This window comes from Bombus bifarius, unplaced genomic scaffold (genome assembly GCF_011952205.1).
Source record: "Bombus bifarius isolate JDL3187 unplaced genomic scaffold, Bbif_JDL3187 scf7180000007973, whole genome shotgun sequence".
Taxonomy (NCBI): Eukaryota; Metazoa; Arthropoda; class Insecta; order Hymenoptera; family Apidae; genus Bombus; species Bombus bifarius.
The window spans coordinates 6,167,492-6,195,090 of NW_022884359.1; the positions used below are offsets into that span (position 1 = coordinate 6,167,492).

At 30.2% G+C, this 27,599-nt stretch overlaps 6 protein-coding genes across 9 annotated transcripts; 5 read left to right on the top strand and 1 right to left on the bottom strand.

Annotated features, from left to right (window-relative positions):
• Positions 1-4,085: 4,085 nt before the first annotated feature.
• LOC117216704 lies at positions 4,086-4,990 on the top strand. The gene is made up of 3 exons (XM_033463644.1): positions 4,086-4,316; positions 4,418-4,559; positions 4,666-4,990. Exons 1-3 carry the CDS (start codon positions 4,154-4,156, stop codon positions 4,982-4,984), a joined length of 624 nt encoding a protein of 207 aa, XP_033319535.1. The 5' UTR covers positions 4,086-4,153; the 3' UTR covers positions 4,985-4,990.
• Positions 4,908-7,002, top strand: LOC117216703 (zinc finger HIT domain-containing protein 2). The gene is made up of 6 exons (XM_033463643.1): positions 4,908-4,990; positions 5,277-5,333; positions 5,613-5,904; positions 5,982-6,239; positions 6,323-6,526; positions 6,602-7,002. The coding sequence occupies exons 2-6, from the start codon at positions 5,284-5,286 to the stop codon at positions 6,923-6,925; spliced, it is 1,128 nt and encodes a 375-aa protein (XP_033319534.1). The 5' UTR covers positions 4,908-4,990; positions 5,277-5,283; the 3' UTR covers positions 6,926-7,002.
• Positions 7,003-7,932: 930 nt separating this feature from the next.
• On the top strand, positions 7,933-17,368 carry LOC117215892 (phosphatidylinositol 4-kinase alpha). Its single transcript, XM_033462462.1, has 22 exons — positions 7,933-8,109; positions 8,896-9,289; positions 9,369-9,883; positions 9,956-10,271; positions 10,905-11,129; positions 11,192-11,378; positions 11,477-11,687; positions 11,791-12,045; positions 12,131-12,483; positions 12,557-12,977; positions 13,054-13,161; positions 13,236-13,442; positions 13,516-13,792; positions 13,879-14,371; positions 14,442-14,577; positions 14,660-14,992; positions 15,066-15,353; positions 15,435-15,662; positions 15,741-16,087; positions 16,172-16,448; positions 16,516-16,922; positions 17,077-17,368. The coding sequence occupies exons 1-22, from the start codon at positions 8,020-8,022 to the stop codon at positions 17,300-17,302; spliced, it is 6,294 nt and encodes a 2,097-aa protein (XP_033318353.1). The 5' UTR covers positions 7,933-8,019; the 3' UTR covers positions 17,303-17,368.
• A 268-nt stretch (positions 17,369-17,636) lies between these two features.
• On the bottom strand, positions 17,637-19,160 carry LOC117215901 (NADH dehydrogenase [ubiquinone] 1 alpha subcomplex subunit 7-like). The gene is made up of 3 exons (XM_033462465.1): positions 18,958-19,160; positions 18,030-18,208; positions 17,637-17,840 (listed from the first exon to the last, which is right to left on the bottom strand). Exons 1-3 carry the CDS (start codon positions 19,018-19,020, stop codon positions 17,777-17,779), a joined length of 306 nt encoding a protein of 101 aa, XP_033318356.1. The 5' UTR covers positions 19,021-19,160; the 3' UTR covers positions 17,637-17,776.
• A 694-nt stretch (positions 19,161-19,854) lies between these two features.
• LOC117216787 (superoxide dismutase [Cu-Zn]) lies at positions 19,855-21,558 on the top strand. Of its 3 annotated transcripts, none has more exons than XM_033463806.1 (5): positions 19,855-19,950; positions 20,066-20,185; positions 20,273-20,369; positions 20,888-21,075; positions 21,270-21,558. In XM_033463806.1, exons 2-5 carry the CDS (start codon positions 20,123-20,125, stop codon positions 21,375-21,377), a joined length of 456 nt encoding a protein of 151 aa, XP_033319697.1. In that variant the 5' UTR covers positions 19,855-19,950; positions 20,066-20,122; the 3' UTR covers positions 21,378-21,558. The 3 variants fall into 3 exon arrangements, with proteins under 3 accessions (XP_033319697.1, XP_033319696.1, XP_033319695.1); XM_033463805.1 differs by having other exon boundaries at positions 19,859-19,950; positions 20,057-20,185; XM_033463804.1 differs by lacking the exon at positions 19,855-19,950 and having other exon boundaries at positions 19,957-20,185.
• A 1,233-nt stretch (positions 21,559-22,791) lies between these two features.
• LOC117216784 lies at positions 22,792-27,509 on the top strand. Of its 2 annotated transcripts, XM_033463797.1 has the most exons (14): positions 22,792-23,012; positions 23,084-23,535; positions 23,606-23,888; positions 23,957-24,201; positions 24,277-24,404; positions 24,479-24,579; positions 24,667-24,807; positions 24,875-25,020; positions 25,095-25,505; positions 25,591-25,679; positions 25,771-25,907; positions 25,985-26,026; positions 26,099-26,656; positions 27,088-27,311. In XM_033463797.1, the coding sequence occupies exons 2-14, from the start codon at positions 23,317-23,319 to the stop codon at positions 27,309-27,311; spliced, it is 2,724 nt and encodes a 907-aa protein (XP_033319688.1). In that variant the 5' UTR covers positions 22,792-23,012; positions 23,084-23,316. The 2 variants fall into 2 exon arrangements, with proteins under 2 accessions (XP_033319688.1, XP_033319689.1); XM_033463798.1 differs by lacking the exon at positions 22,792-23,012 and having other exon boundaries at positions 23,317-23,535; positions 27,088-27,509.
• The last annotated feature ends 90 nt before the right edge of the window (positions 27,510-27,599 follow it).

Sequence of the window (27,599 nt, forward strand, 5' to 3'; positions counted from 1 at the left end):
GATTATTATAAAAACGTGTTCGAGCAAAAGCGACGTTTGCGGTTAATAAGAGTTAACATGTATATTTTCGTTCCATTGTAATTCCGTCGTCCGATGAAGCCCAATGGTGTAGTATCGTTGTAGATAAATTAATGCCAAAAATGAATGTTTGCGACTTGATCTGGATTATATGTTCTAGACCTGTCGATTTCAGTTCCGTCAAGCCTCGTTTAGATTAGACAAATGAACTATATTCGAGTAATTTATGATCCCTTTACAACTGAGAAATATCCTTTTATCGCGTTGACTGCCACAGTAATTACAAATATCTGGTTTCTTGTGGTCGGAACTGCCTTATTTTTCAATAGGATAGCGACAAGCTATAGAATTATATGTTTAAGCGTTAATGAATGAATTTTTTCCCTAAAAAACATATTTTTTCACTGTTCTTTGCTGAGAAGCACCATATGATTCATACGGCCCATATAGCTGGAATTTTTCACGGCGAGCAACGTGTTATGTTCCTATATTTGTTTTATTTGAATTTAAATACTCTTTCAAGTTTCTACGTTTGTTCTCAGTAGCTAACGATAATACACTTCGCTCTTATTTGGTTACGTTCAAGTAGTTATTTTACTAATATTTATTACTTTAATTGATTTGAAATATCCTTTTAGGTTTTTTCGTAAACCTAAGATTAAAGAGGATCTCTTAATCGTCTCTTGATTTGAAACAAATAACAGTGATTAAGATGTTGGTTCCTCAAACTAAGTCGATTTTAGTATGTCATTTTAGGTATCTAGTTGAAGTCAGGTTGCTTGAACTCGAACGATTTCTAATTAAGTAACTTGACTTATAATCGTGACAAACATGTGTCCAGTTATTTGAGTTCAAGTAGTCTGATTAATCTGAACGAGACTTTAGAAACAAGTTGCCTGATCGGTATTTACTGTATATAATAACTCTCTAGTCGCAAGATATAAATTTTCTTTGGTTTTGCAACCTTAGAAATAGTGAGAAAAAAGATATTAAGCAAATGTCTGGAATTCTCTTTTAAAACCACGACGTTAACAATGAACAAATTTTAATAACAGGAATACTCTGATAAAGAATCGCAAGTGAAATGTAACGTGTTGATAAGGTAACGTTGGTCCTGATAATAAGTGAACTTTAAACGAAATCATAGCTGGTGAGAAAAATCGATGGACTTTTACTCTAGGAAATATTTATAAAGTTCCATTGCAAATAAACCAGTTAATCCAACCTTTAGCGAGTTATTGCAAAACGATCGAAAAGTAATAACTGGAGAGTTCTCAGAGAGAAACCTCAGTTCGATTCTCAAAATTTCGTTCGAACCGCTACACCATTGTTCGCAAAAGTGATCCAACCACCTCCCCATGGAACGAATATAATTGTGTTTTGCGATTACGATGAAACAAAAAAAAAAAGAATAAAAGATATACGTGTATTCACGTACATGTAAGTGTATATGCGCGCGTGCGTACGACAAAGATGAATTTCGTTTAAGCCAGCTCGTGGCTCGAGCAAGTAAAAATATGTTTAAAACTGACGAAACGAAGAAGGGGTTTAAGGGAAATAGACAGGGTTAGGGTTTTGATCGAAATAATCTTACCATCCGCAATTTGATGTCTACACATACACACGTACACTGATGAAAGTTTTCGTGTTCGTTATAGCGGTGTAAACAAATGGAAAGAGGCAGGAAAGGATAGAAAAACGTGAAAAGGTGGACGATTTTCGTCACGACCACATCAATCATAATTAGAAAACGTTTGGTCGAGAAATAAGATGAATTAAGAAATAATACTAATAATACGTATGAAGAGACTCTATCGCGAAGGAATAGGTACATCGTACTTCTTGCGACATATACACGTATACTTCTTCTTGTTTCCGGTTCTCTAGCCTGCGATTAAATATATTTTATTAAAGAATAAATAAGAGATAAAAACGTTGCAGATAATCGAATAACGAGCATAAAGTGTAATGATGCATGCAAAATAGAGAGTAAAAAGAAAACAATTAGTGGCCACGGATTATAAGGCGCAATTGAATTTAAAACGCGAAACGAGTTAAACTACCACAGCAGCAAAAGAACAAGAACAACTATTAAAACTAAAGAAACAAGCAAAATAAAAAAGGAAAAAAAATGAAGAATATGAAGCAGATTAGTTCTTTTTCTAACGAGCGAATCGTTTTTTAAGTGACACGTAGCTGGCTAATTAGTGGTTACATAACTGGCCAATATACTTTTATAAACTGTACGGAAAATGGAAAAAAACAGAAACTATTAAGTATTCACGCGCGTTTAGACATCAGCACTTTTAAAATATACTTGCCATAACGAATGCCTTAGCAAACAAACAAAAAATTATAAAAAATAAAATATAAAACGTTAACTGTACATTGAGGTACGACGACGAGGAATGAATATATAAGTATAATAAGTATACATACGATGATCATATACATACATAAATACATACAAACAAACATAAAAGGATAAATACAAGGAATAAATTAAATAAACGAGACAGAAGAGCCAATGCACACATCATTAGAGGAAAAGGAACTAAGATGAATATACGTACACACATATACAATATATATCTTTACTTTCGAAACCCTGTATTTGTATAAAATGTATTCGCGAACGTTGCTCCTTGTATATTTTATACATTTTACAGTTATCGTTTTAAAAGAAAAAAAATAAGCAGAGCAAAATGATTATAACGATTTAAATTAACAAAGTAAATGCAGAAAAATACATATACTTGCATACATACATACACGGGAAAAAGGAAACAGTGTACATGAAACCTCTCAGAAGCGCACTAATATAAAAGAAAAAAAAGTATAAGAGATGATTGATGCAAAGTGAGAATATATTATTAAATGTATTTAGATTAAGATTGAATTATTAGGAAGGACGAGAGAAAAAAGAAATAACAGAAGAAAATTAAAATACGATCATTAATCGTGTACATAAACATCGTTGGCAATATTCGACTTCGCCCGTCCATTTAGTTTCTAGACCACACGTCTCTACGAATTGTTCCTTTCGAGCCAGCATCGAATAGGTCAGAAACGATTGAAGATAATTTGCGCCTGTAATTCTTGTTAATCTATCGTTAAACACGTTGACATAATTTAGTCGAAGTGTTTTTCTTCTCGAACAGAGAATAATTATAATATTTTAAAATATATCATTGTTTATGTTTACGATATAGTTCCAAGTACTCCAAGTTTTCATTCATTTTCTTCTTCATCGTTCATCCTCATCCGTTATTATCATCATCATTATCGTTTATCATTTTCATCTTTGTCTTTCTGCATTTTCTTTAACAACCTCCATTTCAATTTCACCGCCATATCTCTTTGAAATGATCGAATTTTGTACGTGTGGCGTTAAGCACGCGCGCACGCGCGCACGTGGTTATAGCGATACAATAACATTCAATCAAAATGAATTTACGAATAAAATTTGACGACACCGTACAGAATATGTAATGCTAAATGGTAACCATTGTCTTATGGTTTAGTCTATTGTTTGCTTGTTTGTTTTATTACTTTAGAATCTTTTTTATCATCCTTCTGTTAGTTATTAATTTCTTTCTTATCCTTAATTTCATCGTTGCAATGTAATCGCTTCATTGCAATTTATAAATAAATTTATTACCTGTTTCTTATGTTTTTACCTATTTCTAACTCATCTGTTTTCATTTCTTTTTTGATTCGAGAAAGAGGAAAGTATGTGAAATATATTTAGTAATTTACGTTAGCTTTAAATTTATATTAAAATATATAGTAATTAGTTATTCCTCCACTGTATGCCTTTCGAATAACCGAACTGTTTAAGACTTATGTTTTTAATTGCTAACGAAGGGTATTATTCCTACTGAATAATTGTACAATATACGAACATCTTTACACGCATTTCAAGTACTCACATTCTGTACAAAAATTTATAACTACTAAGTAATAAACAAATTTCGGCAATGAGTTAATTAAACTTATGGTTCATTTCATGTTTATTTCTTTCATAGAGTAATTAGCTGAATTTGTAGATAGGCATTTTTTTAAATCTGTATACAGTAGTGTAGAAATTTAAAGTTCGACTATCAATTGGTATCGAGTCGTTCGAATCTTCTATATGACAATGTTAAATGAAAACAATGATGGTTCAAGCAGTTCTGAAGATGAAATATCAAAAGCTGCATTAAGAGAAGCGACGGATCACCAATTTCTGAAGGTCACCTATTTTTCCAATGAAAAATTTCAAAACTCAGACGTTTCTACGAAAACAGATGAACACAGTAAGTATCATAACCTCATTTTTGTTTCTATTTCACGTTTGTTTCTTATTATCACAGGAACTTGTAATAATTGGCAACAAATTTTTCTTTCTTCTTTTTAGATGATTCATTAGAAAATAATAATGTAAAAAATCCCGTGTCATTAAGAAAAGATTTGGAGGAGAAAAAGACATTTTCTAATTTTGGTGTGAGTCCGACATTCCAGAATTATGTTGCAAAAAAGCTGGACGAAATTATAGAGAAGTATGTAATTAATTTTACAAAGAAATATTCAACTCCAGATGAATTATTTACAATATAAATAGAATGTACGTATCTTTCATATATACCAAGAAAAATTTTCTTTCAGATCTATTAAAGTAAAGAAGAAAAACATAAACAGTATTATAAATGAAAAAAAAGAAAAGGACAACATTTATGGCATAAAGTTACTCAATTCTTCTGTACAGTTTTTAACAACTGAAGAAAAAAGTGAAAAGCCTCAAAAGAAAAGGAAAATTAAAGCGACTATAGATGAGAAAACAAATTTCTCAAAATGTAAAATAGTAGCTGTAGATCCTGAACGAATATTATCAAAAATAGATACTGAAGCTTGGACAAGTAAGAGGAAAGAACCTGAATTCAATTACAAGAAACTGAAAAATGGTACTCTAGTTGAAAAAACCTAGTTACAGGTTAGGTTTAATTTAACTTAAATTAATTTGTAATGTATATAAATAAATAATTTTATGTATGAGTTTTATAATTTGAAAATATATTTTCTTTACTTCTTACTATATATATTTTACAACGTAATTAAACATTATTTTTTATCACTATATCGTGTTACATACTTATACACAATACATTTAAATGCGTCATGCCGCGGCGTAAACATTTCACGCATTCGAAATTTATGAATTAATGAATTGATATCAACATTAGTAGATTAAGTAATTAGAATTTTTAATGAATCTACAGAAAAATCATGGATATTCAAGAAACGTGCACCACAGATACAGATAATGTCTGCGAATTGTACGTATCATATTCTTAACCTCAAACTGTGTTTACAAGCAATATTTGACGGTGTTTTGTTGCATAAATACCTTATAACATATAATCGATTTATGTAAACCCAAGTCCAATCTATTTTCTAAATTATTTTTGTCAATTATTCTTTTAGGGAATTTCTTCATATTTATATAAAAATTTCTTTTAATAAACAATAAATAATTGTTCTTGATCTTTATTAATTTGAAAGAATTAATACATAAAAAATATCTTCTTTTTAAAACTTTATTTCTTGATTTTTAGGTGTAATACACGACCTCCTAAATATACTTGTCCACGATGTGAGATAAGATATTGCAGCTCTGATTGCTATAAGTCAGAAGCTCATTCAGAATGTTCAGAAAGTTTCTATAAGCAATGTGTAATAGATGAAATAAAGTCTCAAGGAAAAGATACAGAAGGTAGAAAGAAAATGCTAGAAATTCTCAAAAGGGTACATGAGGAAGATTTAAAAAATATGGAAGCATTGGAAAGTGATGATGAGATTGATAATGACGAATTAGAAGAACAGCTAGATTCGGATGATGAAGAAGATGTGAGCTAAATTCATATTGATATTTTTGAAAAATACAACTTTCCTTGTGTTTTCATTTAAACTAATGTCTTTTTTAGATACCAGATTTAGAAAGAAGACTTAATAATATAAATTTAGATAATGCAGATGAAGTATGGTCTGTATTAACAGATGATGAAAAACAAGAATTTGAGGCTCTCGTAAAAAATGGTGATATAGAAAAACTTCTACCTCAATGGATTCCTTGGTGGACCTATCATACTAAAAAAAAATTAGTTCAAGATATGGATCAAAAAGATGAGCAATCATTGCAACTCCCTCCTTTAGTAGATGTTCCAATATTTAATGCATTGAAAGTAATTTTCAGAATAAATATATGTATATACTTCATTAAATATAATCTGAGTGCAGAAAACTTCAAATATTTTCTTAATTACAGAAAGCTTCCCCAAATGTTGAATTTAATGTGATAAATGTAATCTATGCGTATGCATACATAGCAAACTATTATAATGGTGACTATTTAAACTGTCCGATGGAATCTACAATTGTTTTTCTTGATCTTAGTGATAATATGAAACTCAATACAGTTTTTGAAAATCCAGAATCAGCAATCGCTTCCACTGTTCACAACATTATTAATGTAAGTATTATAACATTTAATATTTAAAATATTACAAGTAATGAAAACATTAAAATATTTGCTTATTGTTTTCAGTGTAACTGGTTACCTCAAGATGAACAAACTTTATTAGTTTTCAAGGAAGCTGGGAATCAAATAATACAGGGACCCGACGAGAAGAATGAATATCTTTATATTGCTGTTGCACTCTCAGAAATACATAGATTACTAACAATGACAATAGAAGAGATATCAAAAAATAAAAATAAAATTGGAGATAAAGAATTTGTCAAAAAGTTTGTCCAACGATATAATGTAGATAGTATAGATTTATCGAAGAAACAACTTCTTTTACATTGCAAAAAGTTGGAATACTACATATCATGGACTAAACATCGTCATATAAATACTTGCACATAAAGATATGGAACAGATATAAATTTAAGGATTTATAATCAGTTATAAAATGTTCTTGAATAAACATATATATATATTTTTTTTCTATATTTTTGTCATTGCTACCATATTGTTTTTCATAATTTGAAACTGTTAAATTTTTAATAAATCCACTCACCTAATCCTCTTCTATCTCCTCTTCGTAAATATCTCCTAAATCCTTCCCAACGTGCTTCTTCAATTTTTTACACTTAACATGACAACACAAGATTTGCAAACACAAAACTTAAAAATTTTTTTATTCATTTACCGGCACGTCACTAATGCTAAAGACAAAAAATTCAAACTGTAATTTAGAGAAACAGAATCGATATATCGACTTTTAGATTATTATCGATTTATGAGCAAATGATATACTACGTATAAAGTTGCGAATTTGTTTTAATATTTGGGACGCGAATTTTAAATATAACGAATTTTTTAAGTTTTAGCTTATGTCATTATAATTTATTCTTAATGTCACTATTATATGCTATTTACTTATAATATATACCACTTATCTTTTATTTAACAAAAATTATCTATGTGATATTATTTAATTGTGTATGATAAAAAGATGGTATTAAAGTAACAAATTTTACTTTGAAACTAACTAAAAATTGTTTCATTTACTATAAAGTTTAAATAAAATTAAGTAAAATAAAATAAACTTAAGTTCAAAAGTTTAAAAGATCCAAAGAATACAACATTTATTATTAATAACGAAAATTTATTTTTTTACATGAAAATTCACAAGAAATTATTAATAAATTACATAAACATGTAATGTGAATACATATAATGTATGTCGTTACATAAAATATCACATACATGTTCACTTTTTACTCAAGTTAGTTATATTTTCTATCGATTATATAAAAAAAATAAATTATTGATGGTTAAAATTCGACATTCATTTGCAAATCTTTAGAAACAGGAACAATTTTAAACTTGCGCAAATTTAAATATCGAATCCAAGATCGATAGGTCGAATGTAGCGAAAGGCGGTCTGTCAGTGAGACAAGCAGACAAGCAGACGATATTTACAGGAATCATACGATAAGTAGACAGTGGGCAAAATGGTGGCGGACGAGAAATTATTTTTCTCGAAGGCCGTCCAACATTTAGCTAGATGTTTAGCAGCGATTAAACCTACACCATGGGAAAAGGTTCGTTAATTATTGGATATTATACATTAACATGATATTTATGTATCGATAAAAAACTTGACATTTAATTAGAATTAGGTTAATTTGAAGGACGTGTCAGCTGATATCCTGATAATATGTCATCTAATGATATAATTCGAAGGACAATGTACTAGTCAACTCATGCATTAATGATACGTTTGCATTTGATCATTAACGTCATTATGCTATTAAATAAATGATTTCTGACATATGTTTCAGATATAATTCACTGTTTAAGGAATTGTTTCTGTAGACACAACTTTGCAAATAAAAGATTGCACAATATGTATATTTTAATTTATTGATAGATCTTCATCTTTTATTTCGATTAATTTATTAAATTTTATTTTAGTTATTAATTTGTGAATCAATGTATGACATAGAATATATAACTAAGAAAATATGACATTAACAATTGTACTAACTAGATATAAAACATTTTCATTAACTATGCATTATTTTGTATCAAATTTTTATGTAACTAATCTTTATATATCTGCATTTAATTTTAAATAAAGTAATGCTTTTTATTATAATGTATATTACACGAGTATTTATTATACCTTTCTTAGATTAATTATTGATTTTACTTTAAATTAAATTGTTTCAAATTGTAATGATAATTAAAAAACATCATCAGATGTAATTAGTATTAAATAAAAGATTCAATTTGCAATGCTTGTGTCTATGAAATTCTGTTTCAAATGATACATTCAATAGTTCTACTAATATTGTGAAAAATTAAATAAAATTTGTTTAACATAGGTCACACAGTTGTTCAAGTTATGCCCACAAGAATCTGCTCAGGGTATATACCGATTGGATCAAAGAGGACAAGATACAACTATTGCATTGGGAATATATTTTCTGGAATCTGGTTTACAACATCGGGATAAGATATTACCATATCTTTTGCGATTACTACGTGGTCTTCCAAAAGCTGTATGGTTGGATGAGGTCAAATGTTTACCTAGTGAACGTATTCCTGTTGCTGAACGTTTTAGTTTCTGCTTAAACACATTACTCAGTGATGTTGCATCTAGATGTGAATCTGTACGCGAAGAAATTATTTCTACTCAGGTGGAAATATTAGCAGTTTTAACAAATCTTATTAGGGGATACAAAGATCAAAATGGGAATAGAGGAATGCAAGCAAAATGTAGGTATTTCTCTCTTATTGTTAACTATATTATATTTAATTTCGTATAATTACGTTTTTCCTTTTTTCCCTTTTTCAGTATCATTATGCAAATGCTTAGTTCCGGTATTAATTGGTTTAGCTCGATCTATGGGTCGCTTTGCTTATACTGATCCACCTCTTTTATGCCGAATTTTTCCGAGACCGGAACCGCCCCTCTCAGTACCAAAAGTAGAAATGCGTTTAACATTGGATAAAAAGCAGCATAGCTTTTCGAACTTTCGACCGATTATTCCACGATCATTAAGTGGTAACTTCAATCCTCATCCGGCTATAGATACTGCACCAAGTCTACTAATCGGGGATCACGAATATTCTTACACCAAACGACCATCGTTACAATCTTACACATCAGTGCCCTATGATCCAGCCACATATTTTTTTACTAGATATGGATCAAGTTTCAATCAGTTTCCTCAAATGAGATGCAATGAAAGTCCTGAAAGGAGAGCTGCTATGCAATTTAATGTGGTACATTTACAAAGTGTACTCGCTTTGGCAAAGAAATTGCTTACTAAAGAAATTTTAATGTTCCTTGATGAGGAAACTCAGCAAGTTAGTTTCATTATTTTATAATAAAGTTTCACCATGCTATCAATTCCATTTAATCATTAATTTTTTATCTAGGTTTACAACTCTGGCCAGGTGCAAATATTTCCTTATCGTACATTTAATGAAACAATGAATCTAGTAATGGTTGCTCTTTTGCGGGAACTGTTACAAAATCAACGTGATTTGCCTATTCCTTTTACAAGAGACGTACAAGAGTTCGTGAAAGGTCTCTTTCTATCCGGTCAAACAGAATTACAATCACGTCAACATGATGCAAGCGAACGCGAGGATATGGACACTAATTTTAGAACTGTAAATAGGTTTAAAGTAAACGTTATGGCTAATTCTGCGTGTGTCGATCTTCTTGTTTGGGCAATTGGTGATGAAACTGGTAAGTGACACTATAAATGTACGCTTGAATATAGTTTGAAAAATCACATGTATATAGTTTTAGTAATGTTTTTGTTTTAATAAAATAATTTAAATTCAATTCTTGTGTGTTGGTAGGATTATCTATAGATCATTACGTTATTTTTCCAGTGAGAGACCAGTATGATTTGTCCGCGCTATTCGCAGATATCAGTTCAATGCTGATTGGCGAGGGTATTCGAATTTAGCTTATATTGCATTTCGATTGATTGCCCCATCTTTGATAACATTCAATACTTTTAACTAACGAGTTAAATACTTTCTACTCTGACAGTGCGTTAACGCGGTTCTCCCGTTACCTTCATTGGTCTAATTATTATACCACTAAACGTAATTCTCTTAGCTGATTCTAACTGTTTGATCGACTGTTAATGCAAAAATGAGCAATAAATATTCATAGGCAAGATTATTATCATGGCAAATATACGTACTTCAATGCACTGCTGTTTTAAATCACTGTTATTGAGAAATTAATTTTCATACAGAACTCTTCGTTTTCTGGAAGAATTTCTTAGAATTAACAACATTTGCCCAACTTATGAATAATGCCGTGCATATCTCGGTAAACATTTATGGAATTAAATATTATTTACAGGTGCGGATAGTTTATGTGGTCGTTTAGTTGAAAAGATTAATTCTAATCATGGACCAAAACTGGTGCTGGCGCATATGCCTTTATTAATGGTATGCCTTGAAGGATTAGGAAAATTAGCGCAAAAGTTTCCTAATATAGCGAGTACATCTATATATTATCTTCGGGACTTTCTTGTTGTTCCATCTCCTATACTACTTAAATTACACCGTCAACAAAGTGAAAGAGGTAGCATACAATCATAAATAAATATTACATATGAAATTAATGAGAAAGTTATTCCTTTTAAGGGAAAGATATGCAAGATTCGAAACAAACTACTTCGTCAATACAAACAGCCTTTGAAAAACTACGCGACGCAGCTATTGGCAATCTTTGTATTGCTCTAGAAGCTGCTCATTCTGTAAATCCAGATTGTGTACCAGCATTAGTTGCCAGCGTCTCGAATAGATTATTTGCTGCTGACATATGTGACGGGTACTGCATATATTGTTCACTTTATATATATAAATCAGTTTCCTGAATTTACACCTTAGTTCTTACGATGTCTCAATTATTTATTTCAATACTTTTAGTGAATCCGATGACAGGTCGAATAGCGAATTAATTTCGAAAAACATAGTAATCATGTTGGGGCATGTTGCCGTTGCGTTGAAAGACACCCCAAAGACTATGCGTACAATATTCCCATTTTTTCAGCAATTATTTTGTCGTACTCCGAGTGATCTTGATTTTCTGATCGTGGATCAGTTAGGATGTATGATCATTGCGAAATGCGAATCAAAGGTTCAGTTTAAGATCAATTAGTAATTATTAAGTAAATTGTTAGCGTCTTCACGTACAAATTACAGTATAATATAAATCGCATAAGAATATATTTTGTTTTCAGATTTACGAAGGCATAATGCAAATGTTTTCTATGTCATTGGGCTCAAGTACCGCAACTTATGCTTCGAACGATGATCGTAAACAATATTGTCACGTAGCTAAGGCAGTCACAAATGCTCTTGCAAATATAGCAGCAAATCTTCAAGGTGAATCAGAATTGGACGATTTGCTACTTCACTTGCTTGAACTTTTTGTTCAACTCGGACTAGAGGGTAAACGTTCCAGCGATAAGGCGTCAAATAACGTTTCAGTAACGGTAATTAAAACTGATGATTTGAATAATAATATTAAGAAAGTGAAACTTTACAAAATTTGATTTTAATTGTTATATCTTATATTAGAAAGCAGCAACTAGCGCAGGAAATTTAGGTGTGCTTATTCCTGTAATCGCTATATTAGTAAGGCGACTTCCGCCGATCAGGCATCCATACAAGAGACTCCTAAAACTTTTTAAAGACTTTTGGCTTTATTGTGTCGTAATGGGTTTCGCTGGTGATCAAGCATCAAGATTATGGCCTGCAGAATGGTACGAAGGTGTCAAGGAAATTGCTGTAAAATCACCTTACCTTATTTCGCAAACTAGTGCACGTCTTGAGATGAGAGAATTGCAGTATACTTCAGCTGTACGCAATGATAGTGTTTCATTAAACGAATTACAAGAATTGAGGAGTCAAGTATTAAAATTAAGTACTCGGTACATATTTTTTTACTTTCTTGGAAATATATTTTTTAAAAACAGAGTTGTAAACATTGTCTTTTTTTCACAGAACTAATGATATATCGCAATATGTAACAAAATTGCAATTTGCACAGTGTACATATTTATTATCAGTCTATTGGTTAGAAACTTTGAGGGTAGCAAACAGTCCTGAACCTAGTTTACAACCAATAATGGAATATTTATGCGATACAGATTTGCAAAAAGATAAGAGCGGCATGTGGCAGTGTATATGTTGTGTTGCTGATTCAGTCTTTGTAAAATTCAAAGATGTTATGCAGCGTAAACCAAAAGACGAAAGGCGCGAGAAAGAACTCGAAAATCATGCTCAATTTCTTCTCGTGTATTTTAATCATGTACATAAACAGATTAGGCGGATAGCGGATAAGTATCTTAGTGCACTGGTGGATGCGTTCCCGCACCTTCTATGGAATTGCAAAGTGCTTTGGAGTATGTTGGATATATTACAGGTACAAATTTTCTTTTGTCCTACATCCTTTCTCTTTTGTAGTATTACCATACTTAATTAAATTATTATTTATATAGATTTTATCATTCTCGTTACAAATTGATCCAAACGAAGAGACACCAATTTTACGAATACCTGGTACACCATACAGTATAGAACTTACGGATACGCTCGAGGCAAGAGAGGTGTGTATATTGGAATTATGCGAATCAATATACAATACGCAACTCAAATGCTAAATCTAAACTATGTTACACAGATTATTGTGAAAGATTTCACTGCGAGATGTAAAGGTATAGTACAAGAAGCCATGAAGTGGGCGCCTCAAGCCACTAAATCACATTTACAGGAATATGTAAATCAAATTCCGTCTTCTAGATTAAAACACCATTCTGGTTTATGTTTGTCTACGGATTCAGTTCTTGAATTTGTGGACCTTGCTATTCCAACATCGGCCTTACCAAACGTAAAATAATATTCCTAATATTTAATATTTTAAAATACTTTATTATAAAAATAATAAAATGCGCTTGTTATAGACTAATTCGTTAGATAAACGACCACGTGGTCCAAAGGGAGCCAGTTCGTGGCTTCTGTCGATGATGTCTACACGTTCACGATATGCTGGAGAAATAGCAGGAATGCTATCGTTGGCACAAACCGAATCATCTACTTCTGAAATATCTTTTGAAGAAATTAGAAACAAAGTTATTGACTTATTAATTGATGCTGTGTGGATGGCCTGCCGTGCTCGAAATGACGTTAACCATCGTAGCGCTCTTTGGCGTGCTACTGCATTATTAATTTCTATGCCTGGTATGACTTATCAACAATAATTTCGTGAAAATTATTTGATTTTGTTTCATAATCTATAATTAATTATAATATTTTAATTTATTCAGGGACACATAGACGTTTGCTGCATACAGTAGCTTCTTCACAAATTGAATTGTTCACTCCTGCAGCTATGACAACAGCAGTTGAGTGCTGGCAGTGGATACTTACCGTACGGCCAGATTTGAAACTGCGTTTTTTACAAGAAATGTTTGTTGCGTGGCAGTATACTGTTGACAAAAGAATGGGTTTGTTCGCACTGGACGAAGAAGAAGTCAGTCCGTTAGCAGTATACGAGGGTTGCAAGTTAGGTTCAAATCCCCCCCAAGTGAAACCTCATGATATTTGGGTTACATTTATCGTAGAATTGATTGAAACTGCTAAATATTGCTGTCAAGAAACGGTTGATATGATTGTCACATTATTACATCGGTCATTACCTATGACTGTTGGTGCTTCTGGCGAAGAGCCTGGAATGAGTCGCCATGTTGCTGCAGTTGGAGTGCGCTTTAAATTGCTTTCTTGTGGACTTCTTCTTCTTCAAGGAGATATTTTACCGAGGTATTATATTATGTGAGAAATTCGATATATATTAATAAATAACCGAACAAATAATAAATTTTGTTTATAGGACATTAAGTAAAAACGTACTACGAGAACGAGTATATTGTAATTGTTTGGATTATTTCTGTCGAGATCGTCAAGTACCAACGCAAGAACTAGAACAATTACACGAGGATTTAGTTACGCTTATACGTTTCTGGCAAGTCAGTAAAATACTCTCAATTAAAAAAGTGCTAATTTTCTCTTAACTTTCTGTTTCATAATGCTTATTTTATCATGTCGTAGGTAATGCACAGTGACAAAAAATATTTGGTAATGACTGGCACCGACAGTGAATTTGAAATGTTAACATCTCATTCGTATTCAACTGGTGCTTTTGGACCTAGTGAAACAATTAGTTCTTTGAGTACGTCCTTTGGTACAACGAACGCTGAATTTTCGAAAACACCGACAAACGTATGGATTAATACAGTTCCAATGTCTACTAGTAGCAATACTTTGGGCAAACGTAGTAATCGTAGCAAGCGTGTTATGAACGCTAACGTGTTTGTAAAAGATTATATAAAAAAAAGAAATTTGATCCTCGAACTGTTGGCAGTCGAAATAGAAATGTTATTGGTAAGTTTAGTTTTATATTTAGTACAATATCCTCTTCATTTTTTTAAACACTATTTAACATTTTGAATTATAGGTTTGGAGAAATCCTAGTGGAAGACAAGAGCTTGCACTTCCAGGTGAATCAAGTATTGCAGAATGGCGTGCTAAGGGAATGAATGATCGGTGGCGAGAATATACGCGACTTGCATGGGAAATTAGTCCTATCCTTGCCATATTTTTACCAGTTCGATTAAAGAATTCTGAAATTATTATCAAAGAAGTATGTGGACTTGTTCGCCTTAAACCTGTGCCGGTTATGCACGTCCCAGAAGCTTTACAATACCTCGTTACGACTGATACATTACTTAACGATGTACCTGAAGTAAGATATTTCTTGAACAATATTAATTTTGAAAGATTTATATAATTACAAATTATGATTTATTAATTCAATATGTTTTAGTTGGTGTATATGTTAACATGGGAGAGAGTATCACCTATTCAAGCACTAGCATACTTCTCTCGTCAATTTCCGCATCATCCAATTTCTGCACAATATGCAGTAGAGGTACTAAGTAGTTATCCAGCAGATGCTGTACTTTTTTATATACCACAACTTGTACAAGCTGTACGCCATGATACCATGGGTTATGTGATAGAATTTATAAAGAAAATCGCTAAACGTTCACAGGTAAGTGTTAAGAATACTAGTCAATTGTTTGATTGTTTACAAATCAAGATCTTTATGGTCATTCTTAATTTGATATAGGTTGTAGCACATCAACTAATTTGGAACATGTACACAAATATGTATGTGGACGAAGATAAACAAATAAAAGATCCAGTTTTGTATGATATATTAGATTCGCTTGTAAAAAGTATTTTAGGATCGTTATCTGGCCCAGCAAAACAATTTTATGAAAGAGAATTTGACTTCTTCGAAAAGATTACAAATATTTCAGGTGATATAAGGCCATATCCTAAAGGTCCTGAACGTAAATCAGCGTGTCTAAAAGCTTTGTCACAAATTAAAGCACAGCCAAGTTGCTACTTGCCATCTAATCCTGAAGCAATGGTAATTGATATTGATTATCAAAGTGGAACTCCTATGCAGAGGTGAGTACTACGATTTACGTTACTTGTTTGGAATACTTTGCATTGTATTGTCATTAATATTTGATTTATTGTTATTATTTATAGTGCCGCAAAAGCACCATTTTTAGCGCGTTTCAAAGTTCGAAAATATGGAATTAACGAATTAGAGAATATTGCATTAGCAGTATCGACTAATGGTAAAGTTGATATCAAAAGAGAACCAGAAAAAGAAACGTGGCAAGCTGCTATTTTTAAAGTCGGAGATGATGTTAGACAAGATATGTTAGCTTTACAAGTGATCAGTATTTTCAAGAATATATTTCAAAAAGTTGGATTAAATTTATTCTTGTTCCCATATAGAGTAGTAGCTACGGCACCCGGGGTAAGGCACCTTACAGTCATAAGAAACAATTTTGATAAATATTATAAAGTATTAATATATATTTCAGTGCGGTGTGATAGAATGTGTACCTAACGCAACTTCACGCGATCAACTTGGTCGCACCACTGATATTGACATGCATCAATATTTTATTACACGTTATGGAGATGAAACGACAAAAGAATTTCAGAACGTACGTCGTAATTTTGTGAAATCAATGGCTGCCTACAGTGTAATCACATATCTTTTACAAATAAAAGATCGCCACAATGGCAACATTATGTTGGACACCGAAGGTCATATCATACATATCGATTTTGGATTTATGTTTGAAAGTTCGCCTGGTGGTAATTTAGGCTTTGAGCCTGATATTAAGCTAACAGATGAAATGGTGCTCGTAATGGGTGGTAAAATGGAGGCCGCACCTTTTCGTTGGTTCATGGAATTATGTGTACAGGCTTTCCTCGCCGTTAGGTAAATTACAAACAAATATTTTTAAAATTTGGAGTTATAAATAGTTTGTTTAACCAAATTTATTTCCTCTTCAAATAATTAATCATTTGCGATATTTTCTTTTTCTCTAGAAATTTCGATCAAATTATAATATTGTTTTACTACATTGTTTTAGACCTTACCAAGAAGCTATTATTTCTCTGGTTTCTCTAATGCTTGATACCGGATTGCCATGCTTCCGTGGACAAACGATAAAACTTTTACGCGGCAGATTCGTGCCGACAGCAACTGATCGCGAAGCGGCGGCCTATATGCTCAATGTAATACGTAACAGCTACCTCAATTTCCGTACGAAAACTTACGACATGATACAGTATTATCAAAATCAAATTCCCTATTAGATTATTATTTCTATGTAACTTTCGTTGACGATTGTTAATTTATAATGGAGGAATTCATTATTTCTGCAAAGATTGTTGAATGAATACACCATGTACTATATTGTTAGATGCAACAGCATTTAATCTGCTGTTTGTACAAACCCCTCAGTGTAAATGTTATTCTTAGACTCACATAAATTTTATGGAAGCATTGAGCTCTGTATGTATGTAACAATAATGTATTATAAAGTGAAAGAAAATTATCTGGTATGCCTGCTATCAAGCAGAAGATATGAGAAACATTCCTCTGTTTATTATTTATATACTGTTACCAGTTAAACATTAAATGGGAGTGTAATTAAACAATCTGTAATTTAATTATATCTTACATTATATCTTATCTTAACTAAAAGTTACACGTAAGACTTCTATTTAAGTTAACTGTATTTATTATATATTACAATCAAAGTATAACTAACATTTATTTTACTGAATTTATTCTTGTCCTAGCAGCTGTTTATTTAATGGATTTAATTTTATTTGAGTCGTATCAACTTTCCTGAAAAAATTACATTCAATGCATGTTAAGTTTCATTAGTACTATAAGAAATTCTATACTAAAATAGTCATAGAAACCATTGCACATTCTATGCAACTAATTGTAAGATATTAATATCTAGCATGTACAATAAATTTTATCTGTTTTATTGTTTAGTTTGTATATATAAAATATTAAAAATATAATCACCCTGCTTCTATCTGGCCTTCTGTATATATCTCAGATGGCGGTTGTACAGAACGTCTGACATCACGAGAGTAATAATATACGTTTGAAATTTTATGATGTGGCCCGCCAGGTACATGCGGGGGTGGTTGTGTACGTGCAGCAATAGCATCTGAGAATCTTAAACTGTCTACGCGCTCTCTCTGTAATGTTCATTTTGCTCTACATCAATCTATCTTTTTACCATATTACCATACAATGGTTTATAGAGGTATTTGAACACTTTATATAGAATACTTTTATTTATATATGTATTATGTATATTACATAAAACATATTGGTAAAATTTGAAACAAATTTGAAAATACATATAAAAGTGACTAAATATTTATTGCAAACTTAAATATATAATAAGTGTTAAGGCTAGTCCCATTGAATACTGAAGCTCGTTAATATAATAGATAATTGGTTTTTAAAATAAATTTTGTGATTTCTGTGAAATATATATTTGTACTAAATATCTTGTAGTTTCTATCTACATTTTCAGATTTGTTTCAATCTTTTCTAATGTAATCGTGATAATTGAGTCCCATTGTAGTACTAATGAAATTTCAAAATATTTTGTATAACATATAAGTATATTTAGAAAAAATTATTAGAAGTGTCCAAATATTTTTATGAACTATTGTATATAAAATATCTTTCTTGTTATTTCATTTCAAATTTTTAAATAAATACAATATTGACGTAAGTCAACCTTAATTGATTATAATTATTTTGAAATTCATGACAATATTTAGTACATAACCAATAAAATAGATGCAATCTTCAAAAATAAGTAGCATATAAGAGATGTTTTCAATATACACGTTGACTAAAAACAAGTTACATAATATCTAAAAAAATAAACAATATAAAACGTAGATCAAATGCAGATTAAAATATTACTTACACCCCGACAAATAGTTCGAATCCAATCTATAAATGGAATTGTGTTACGAAGGTCTCTCGACATTTTAATTATACTTATTTAACTTTTTATTTGAAATAAATAAATTGCTCCTATTACAAAAAGCACCGTGCACAAAATATTCGATACTAAACTTAAACCTGCTTAAATACGCAGTTATCATCTCAATCTCGAAGTTCGATAATTTAGCACAATGTTAACTATCGATAATCGCTACTTTCAGTAAAAGCATTTAAAATTGCTTTAATCTTCTGCACATAAAACTTAAGAAAGAGATTACTTTATGCACAAAATTGTTATTAATTCAAAACGTCATATAACAAAATATAAATGTTATTTTATTTCTTTATTAAAACTTATTGTTCATATTATATTGTAATATATTGTATCTTGTTGTATTATTGTAAATGAAACTTAATAGGATATATTATTGAATTTAATTATTACTATAGAAAATATAATAAATGTGACAATTTTCAACTCGCTTTTATATATAAAATTAAAACTGAAATACATCATTGTTTTTGAAAATGTAAGTTATGTAAGATTCCAAATAGCACATTCTCTTACAAGTTATTCAAAAATTTTACGATCATAACAAAAATTTATTACAAAAGTAATTTCACTTTGTAAAATGTATTATTTCATAACGAAAAAATATTTTTTACTCTACTCAAACACAAAAACGTAGGTATCTCAAAACAAAGAATATACAAATTAAACCACCGGCATTTTATGCAAAATTCATAATCACCGGCATTTTATGCAAAATTCATAGTCACCGGCATTTTATGCAAAATTCTTCATCGATATGTAACGCCATCTCGAGCGTAATGTTTAAACTCTGTTATTATTTTATATTCTCTTTTTGCGTAACTGCACATAATTTCTCTGGTCTTCCTGTATTTAGTATTTATGTACAGTCGATGATCATTGATTGCAACTTTGCGTGATTCGCCATTTCCTTACTGAACGGTAAGGTCATCATTTTATCGGCCGAAGTGCTCAATATACAATACGTCAGCGTATCTGCGTTCGTGATTCAGCAAAACGATAATTACATTTCTTAACGAAACGATAGTTGTTACAGGCGAGCTACATTTTACAAACGATTGTCGCTCAAGGAAGTAATTGAAAGTTTTCGAAAATGGTTAAGGCCGTGTGTGTTCTTCAGGGTGAAGTCAAAGGCACTCTCTATTTCGAGCAATCGGTAAATGATATTTCTTTAATCTATTCGATATAATACTCTGTCACATTGCATTATCGTTATTATTTTGATGATGTAATTATTGCATAGGACAATTCTAGTCCAGTCAAGGTCACGGGTCAAGTAACCGGTTTAAAACAAGGACTGCATGGTTTTCACATTCACGAATTCGGTGATAACACTAACGGTAAATGCACTGCTATTGAAGTTTTATTATTTTATTTTTTATAGTTATTATTGAAAGCTTTTGAATGATAATCAAATATAACCTGATTCATGAAAGAATTGAAACAGTGGAATAACTTGAATTTGTAGTGATGACACAGATAATTTTAAAGGTCAATAAGTAATAATTTGTAAATTACTTGATTGTAATAAGCGAATTTTTAAATAATTATTCTGTTTCTTATCAAGTATTTTATGTTGTCACATTAATAATTAATATTTTTTAAAATTTTTTCAAATATAGTTAATATATATAGTTAATATAATATTATTAATATATGTAAATAACATTCAAGTAAATGTTAACATCTTATATTATTTAAAATTTTTAATTTTATCAAAACTTAAATTTATTTATTTGATATGAATAATTATTATTTGAATGTTATTATACAAAATTTTGTGTATATTTAAGTAGTATAGAAAAGTATAGAGAAGTTTTAGGAATTTAGTATATTATTACTTATATATATTTAATAGGTTGTACAAGTGCTGGGCCACATTTCAATCCATTAAAAAAGGATCATGGTGGTCCTGATGCAGAAGTACGTCATGTTGGAGATTTAGGAAATGTTGAAGCAAATGCAAGCGGTGTTGCTAATGTCAATATAACTGACAAAGTCATCCAGCTCCAAGGACCACACAACATTATTGGCAGAACATTGGTAGTAAGTATTGCGTAATATCTTTTTATGAATTTCTATAATTAATTAAATGGTATATATATATATATATTTATATATATATACCATATATATACTATGATATATATATATATATATATATATATATATATATATATATATATATATATATATATATATATATATATATGTATACAACTTGTTCTTTTTGATAACAGGTTCATGCAGATCCAGATGACCTTGGTAAAGGTGGAGTTGAATTATCAAAAACAACAGGAAATGCTGGAGCTCGTCTTGCTTGTGGTGTTGTTGGAATTGCAGCCTAAATATATATTCTGTTATAATATTAAAAACAATACAAATTACTATTAGAAATTACACAATGTTACATCTATTATAGATTGAATATGAGTTCAAATAGCATTCCTAATTTCGTATAATAAATCTTTTACATATGTAAACCATGGTACAGGTTCAATAAAGTAATACTATTATAACACTATGATATATTTGTAAGTCTGATATGTATATTCATATGTCATAGAAATCTAACTTTTCTTTATGTAAAAAAATTGTATTTGGTTTATGAACTAAGTTATACTTGTATGAATGTAATTATACTTGTAGAAATACTGTAGTATGTTGTATTTAAAATTAAACAGATCTACATACTCAAGAATACATGAATTACAGTATTCTCTGTAGTGATACTGTTGCTATGTAAATTGTAGTTTTAGTAAGCTATCATTATAGTGTCAGACACAATCTTTTTGAAAAATAGCATGCAGATACGAATTACATAGATGTTACATAATCAAGAAGTGCGTATACGTCTGCGAGAAAAAAGGGCAAAGTGTTCTCGTAGCCGCTATTGGTCGAGGACGATTTTTGTCACCGTCCTCGACTAATAACGGAGAATAGTAACTATTGTGCTTAGCCTTTTCCTCGTGGACGAATTGTAGATTATAATTTATGGAATCGATATATGTAGTAAGATTATAAAATCAATCAGATCGCTACAGATTACTAACATTACTTCAAGATTTGAAATAACAATTTGAATCAGAAAGGAAATTTTCTCTGTTTGAATCATGTCATATCAAATTATGATAGAGAAGATATGTACTTTTGCTTTATCATTAACAACGATCACATGCGTGTCTAACTACATTTTATTATAATGTACTATCTTTCTGGCTGAACTTTACTTTATATGTATGTATGCATGTAATATAGAAAGCAAGTTCTAGAAATATATAATTTATTACTTTTCACATAATGAACATAAATTGCACAAAAATACCAAATCAAGATACTTATATAAATACATATGTACATATATACATAAAATATTTTAACTTACGACCTCACTATTTCTATTCTAATAACTATATGTAAATACATATATCAATTTTATCAGTCGTATGTTACTTTCAATATTGTTTATTCGATATGGAATAAAATTGATTAGAGCATAATTAATGATCAGAATAAAATATTTTCAGAATAAAAATGTTTTTATATTATATTTTTTAATCTCGCAAATCAAAGTTCTATACATATTGATAATATTAGCATATAATGTAGAACTATATTAAACATTTTTATTATTTTTCCTAGATATTACTGCATGTATAAATCTGATAATTTTAACGGTTTTACTATATAACATAAAATTTCTTTAATATATAGTTCTTTAAAAGTAGCATTAATTATCTTACGAACTCCACTTTAAATTATAGACCTCTAGAAAGAAACTGGTTCTCTATTAAACTTAAATTATACTTATGTTGGTAATATGCTTCTTCAGTTATTAGAGTGACGTGCCACTTACATCATTATTTTGGAATCTCAGCACGTTTGGAAAGCAAAGTTCTGTCATGCACTTTGTTTGAAATAGATTTCGATCGTTCTAATTATTATATATATATATATAACAAATTCTTATAATAAACTGATACGTAATATGAAAAACGAAGTTGTTACAATTTTATCGGATTTTCATGTTATTCTGATTTTAAAATAATTACAGGGTTAGGATGGATTAATACTCAAAAGAAAGAAACAATATCTCATAACAATTATTTGTTGAATCATTGCAAGTTGAGCAAAATGTAATTCTCATAAAAATTGTTGCACCAAATAACAATTTTATTAGTTACAAATAAATAAAACTGTCCATACAAATCATGTAAATAATTTTCATTGAATATCAAGAATTGACAGGAAAATCCTTGCTGAATATTATAGCTTAAACAAATTAAGATGTTTAAGCGAATAGAAAGTAACAGAGAGAATGAATTCTCTGTACCTGCTAAACGGCCAAGATATGACATAAAAAGGGACAGTTTGGTAGATGTTTCTACAAATAATAAGGATTTAAGAAATAAAAGATCTGGAAAATCAGATGATATTTGGGGGGATGATTTTGCAGAAGAAGATATTGAAGAAATGGATTTTGTAGCTACACAGGCTTGTTTACAGGTTTTGTTCATATTGTATTGTATTTAAGTCAGTTTATAGTAATTATTTATAATGTTCATTTGATTTTTAGGAAGATAGTTTCATGAGTGAACCAAATACAGACCAAAAAAAATTTGCACAAAAATATAATAGCATACCATCTACTAGTAAAGGTGTTCCTAATTTAAATGGTAGTATTCATAAATTAACAAAATCTATATATCCATCACAGCATAATAATGAAAGGAAAGGAATAGAAAACTCAAAAGATATAAGTACCATAGTTTCTGTTGACTACAAAGAATTTGAGAATAAATTAATAAATAAAAAAGTATATAATTCCACATTTAAGCTGGATGAAAATCTTGTTGCAGGTAGTATTGTAGAATGTTACTTCTTGGCAAATTACTATATTTTACAAATTACTGTATTATAATTTTAGAATCAGAATATGCAAAGGAATTAGAGAAGTTAAAAGCTGAAAATAAGAAATTGCTAGATGATTTTATAACTAAAGAAGGAGAAGCGGTATTTTTACGGAATCAGTTGCAACAAATTCAATTAAAAGCAGAGAATGATCGATTAGAAAAAGCACGTCTTATCGAAGAACAGGAAAATCATCATAGGATGGAAATTAATGCCATTTATAAAGAGAAGGAACATTTGAAAACGCAACTTGAATTGCAAGTCTGTAGTTTATAAATGAGTTTCTTTTTAATTCTGTATTATGCAATAAATTCTGATTCTCTTCTTTTGTTTTAGATGTTTGAAGTAGGAAACTTAATGGAACGTTGTAAGTTGTTAGAGAATGGAAATGTTAGATTAACAGAACCACATATAAATCTCAATATTTCTATGAAAAGAAGCAAATTTGATTCACCAAAGAATCGGTAAATATTTAACATGTCCCTTTTAAAATATCTATATAATTATCTATATGAAATATCTATATAATTATTTTTAGACCGTCAATTGTAACTACGAAGCCAGTAAGGGTTAAAGAAACTTCTGTACAAACTAATACACTTAATAAAAGCAGTTATATCTCTAAAATATGGAATCCATGTAAGCAGATTATAACTTAAAGAAAAAACACTACTTTGTGCAATTTTTGTAGTTTACAATAATAAATTTAATAAGAACATATTGCAGATTTTCCTCTTACAGAAATTCCGAAATTAATATATGATCCATCACAACCAGAGAAGTCTGTGGTTGATATTCAAATTATAGAAAAAATTGGAAGACGGAATTTGCCCATTTTGCAAGAAGAAGATACATTCAGAATATTTGGTAAAATTTTTTATTTAATGCAGTATACTGTAGATAAATCTTAATTGCATTTTCGTATCCTTTATAGAAAATCCGGAATTAGTAAAACCTGTAACGACCATGATAGACGATAAGAAATTATCAGTGGAATTTATCTTGCCTGAAATAGCTGCTCTTCAGCGAAAAACAAGCTCAGAACTTGAAGCGGAGGAAACTATACCGATAATAAATAAAGTACATTATTTTCAATACACGTCTTAAACTGTCTTATTAAACAATATAAAAATTTGTTTATCATTACATTTTAGTTAATTTTTACTGCGAGGGAACTGATCTTAAGTATAGTAGTTGTTCTACAAACAATCTCTCAAGCTATGAAAAATGACGACATTCGTGATATGAACGATATTTATTTCTCTGTCTTATATTCGACTTCTGACCTCAACGGGAAATGCGTGTGCTCTGCAAATGCATGGCACGAATGCGAACGTGGTGTCGAAGCTAGAAGAGTGTTTGGCATGTTGTCATACGTAACCATGGAATCAACTTACCTCAGCAAATATATTGCAGGAAAAACTCGTTTACTCATAGAGAGTGATGAATCTTATAAGCGTTACTCGTGTCAAATGGTTTGCTATAATACCTGGTTTGAACAACAGAGTCATGAGTTTGAGATGCTTAAGATGATATTACAGTTCGTTGTCTTAGTTGGGTCCACGGTAATATACCTTATGTAATGGAACATATTTTAGCAATTAAAGAAAATTAATGTTTTTATTGATATACAACTTTTATTATTTTTAGAGAAGGTCGCATCAATTTAGTGGCCTTCTATGTGCAATTATGATGATTATTTACAATATCCATGAAAAAATTGGATACTGTTCTGAAGGGTATGAAAGTAACATCTTACTTCTTATCATTTTATTCTTAAAATTTTATATTTTACAATGTACTTCTCTAATTTAAAATTTCATGTTTCAGGATGGAATATATTTATCAGATATTTAAGGAAATAGTATTTTGTAGACCTTTACCATACTGTTACACACTAGTCAGTAAATTAATGATGATTTTTGTAAAATCCACGATGTATTTACGGAAGCTTTGTATTAATTCACGTACGAAATTTATTGTACTAATAATATTTTCATACATTTATAATTTTTATATGAAAAATAAGTTATCATTTTTGTAGAATCAATCAACAACTGGAAGGGTTCTTTACACTTTACTCCAGGTAAGGTAATATTTTCTTTTTCTTAACAAATCATAATTTAATTACATAAATCACCCTATATTTTCGTTTCAGATGCTTGTCCGCTGCAAATTTTCCTAGTACAGCTGGAGAACTATGACTTCGATCTATTAGCCGCAATAGACATTACTGATGTGTTGTTAGGATTTGTACAGTATATATTACAGACAGATATTATTCCTCTGAGATCTGAGAATCTAAATTCTTGTAATTGTTGCATGAAATTACTAAGATTTACTATTAAAACGCTGTGCAAATGTTCTGAAGCAAATCTAGCTGCTATCGGGAATTTTAAGTTGGACAATTTTCCGGTGCCAAAGGAAGATTCTTGCAATTTAGAAGCTATTTGTGCCAAACATTCGTTGTTTAATACAAGACCAAGCAAATTGTGTATACGTGAAATATATCGAGATAAGTTCTCAGACGAGAAGGCTTGGTCGATCATGAAGGAGAAACAATCAAAGGTATTGAGAGATGGAAGGAGATTCTTGTCTCATGTAGCGATATGTGATCCGGATTTTGTAATTCGAGTGTCAGATATTGAAGATTCATTCCATTTATTCATGAGGAATTTAAGTGCCTTTAAGAATTTTGTTCTCCATGAAAACGAACGTAAGTATAAATACATTTTATTTTAGAAAAAGTACGATCATGCTAATTCTATAGTCTGTCCAACGAGATGAGACGAGGCAGTAGACATAAACAAAACGTAATTGCTGCGGTTGCAGCTATCAACAGCGTTGAACAGACTTTAGAACCTCATTTTCATTCATTGATACCCTTGTTACATTCTTTTTATTCTCATCATACGATACGGGCACTTTAATTTTGTCTCTGTTCTGTCAGACCACGAGAATTTTTATATTTCCGTTTGGCCGGTTACTCATCTTTTGTCATCAGTAGATTTCAGTTTTATTAATTCTTATATAGAATTTCATTCTTTTGCAGGACTTTTATTATATCTTTTTATTTTATCTCCGAAAGATTACTAATTTATGGAAATATTAATTTATTAATCTTAACGTAATCTCTTCTTTTTGCAGAAGAAGCTATGAATCGAATAAAACAAACATTCATTTCTGATAAAACACAGCCATCCGAAATGGAACAATTAGAAAGAAGCAGCTCTAGAAAGGAGTTAGACATATTATCAAATTTCGAAAAAAAGTTTGTTCAACCATTGTCTGCGAGGCCCAAGCAGAATGAAAATTATAACAAAGCTTTGGTCACGTTTAAATCGTTGTTTAATATCAGGTTTCATTCATGAAAAATCCCAATATAATCTTAATTATTTGTTGCAACAATAAAATCAGTTGGATGTATATTCATATCAAAGACTGAAAGTATTTGAATATTGGAACCATCGATTCATTATTATTTCATGTACATATTATTTTGTAAATTATATGAAAATTTGTTCTAAGTATCGTTATTGTAATAAAAGACGCAGTATCACATAATATTTTATCACGAACAATTTTTCAATCAGGAATAATTTACATGTTAACATGTATCAGATATCGTTATATAATTTTTATCTTTTAACTATTGATTT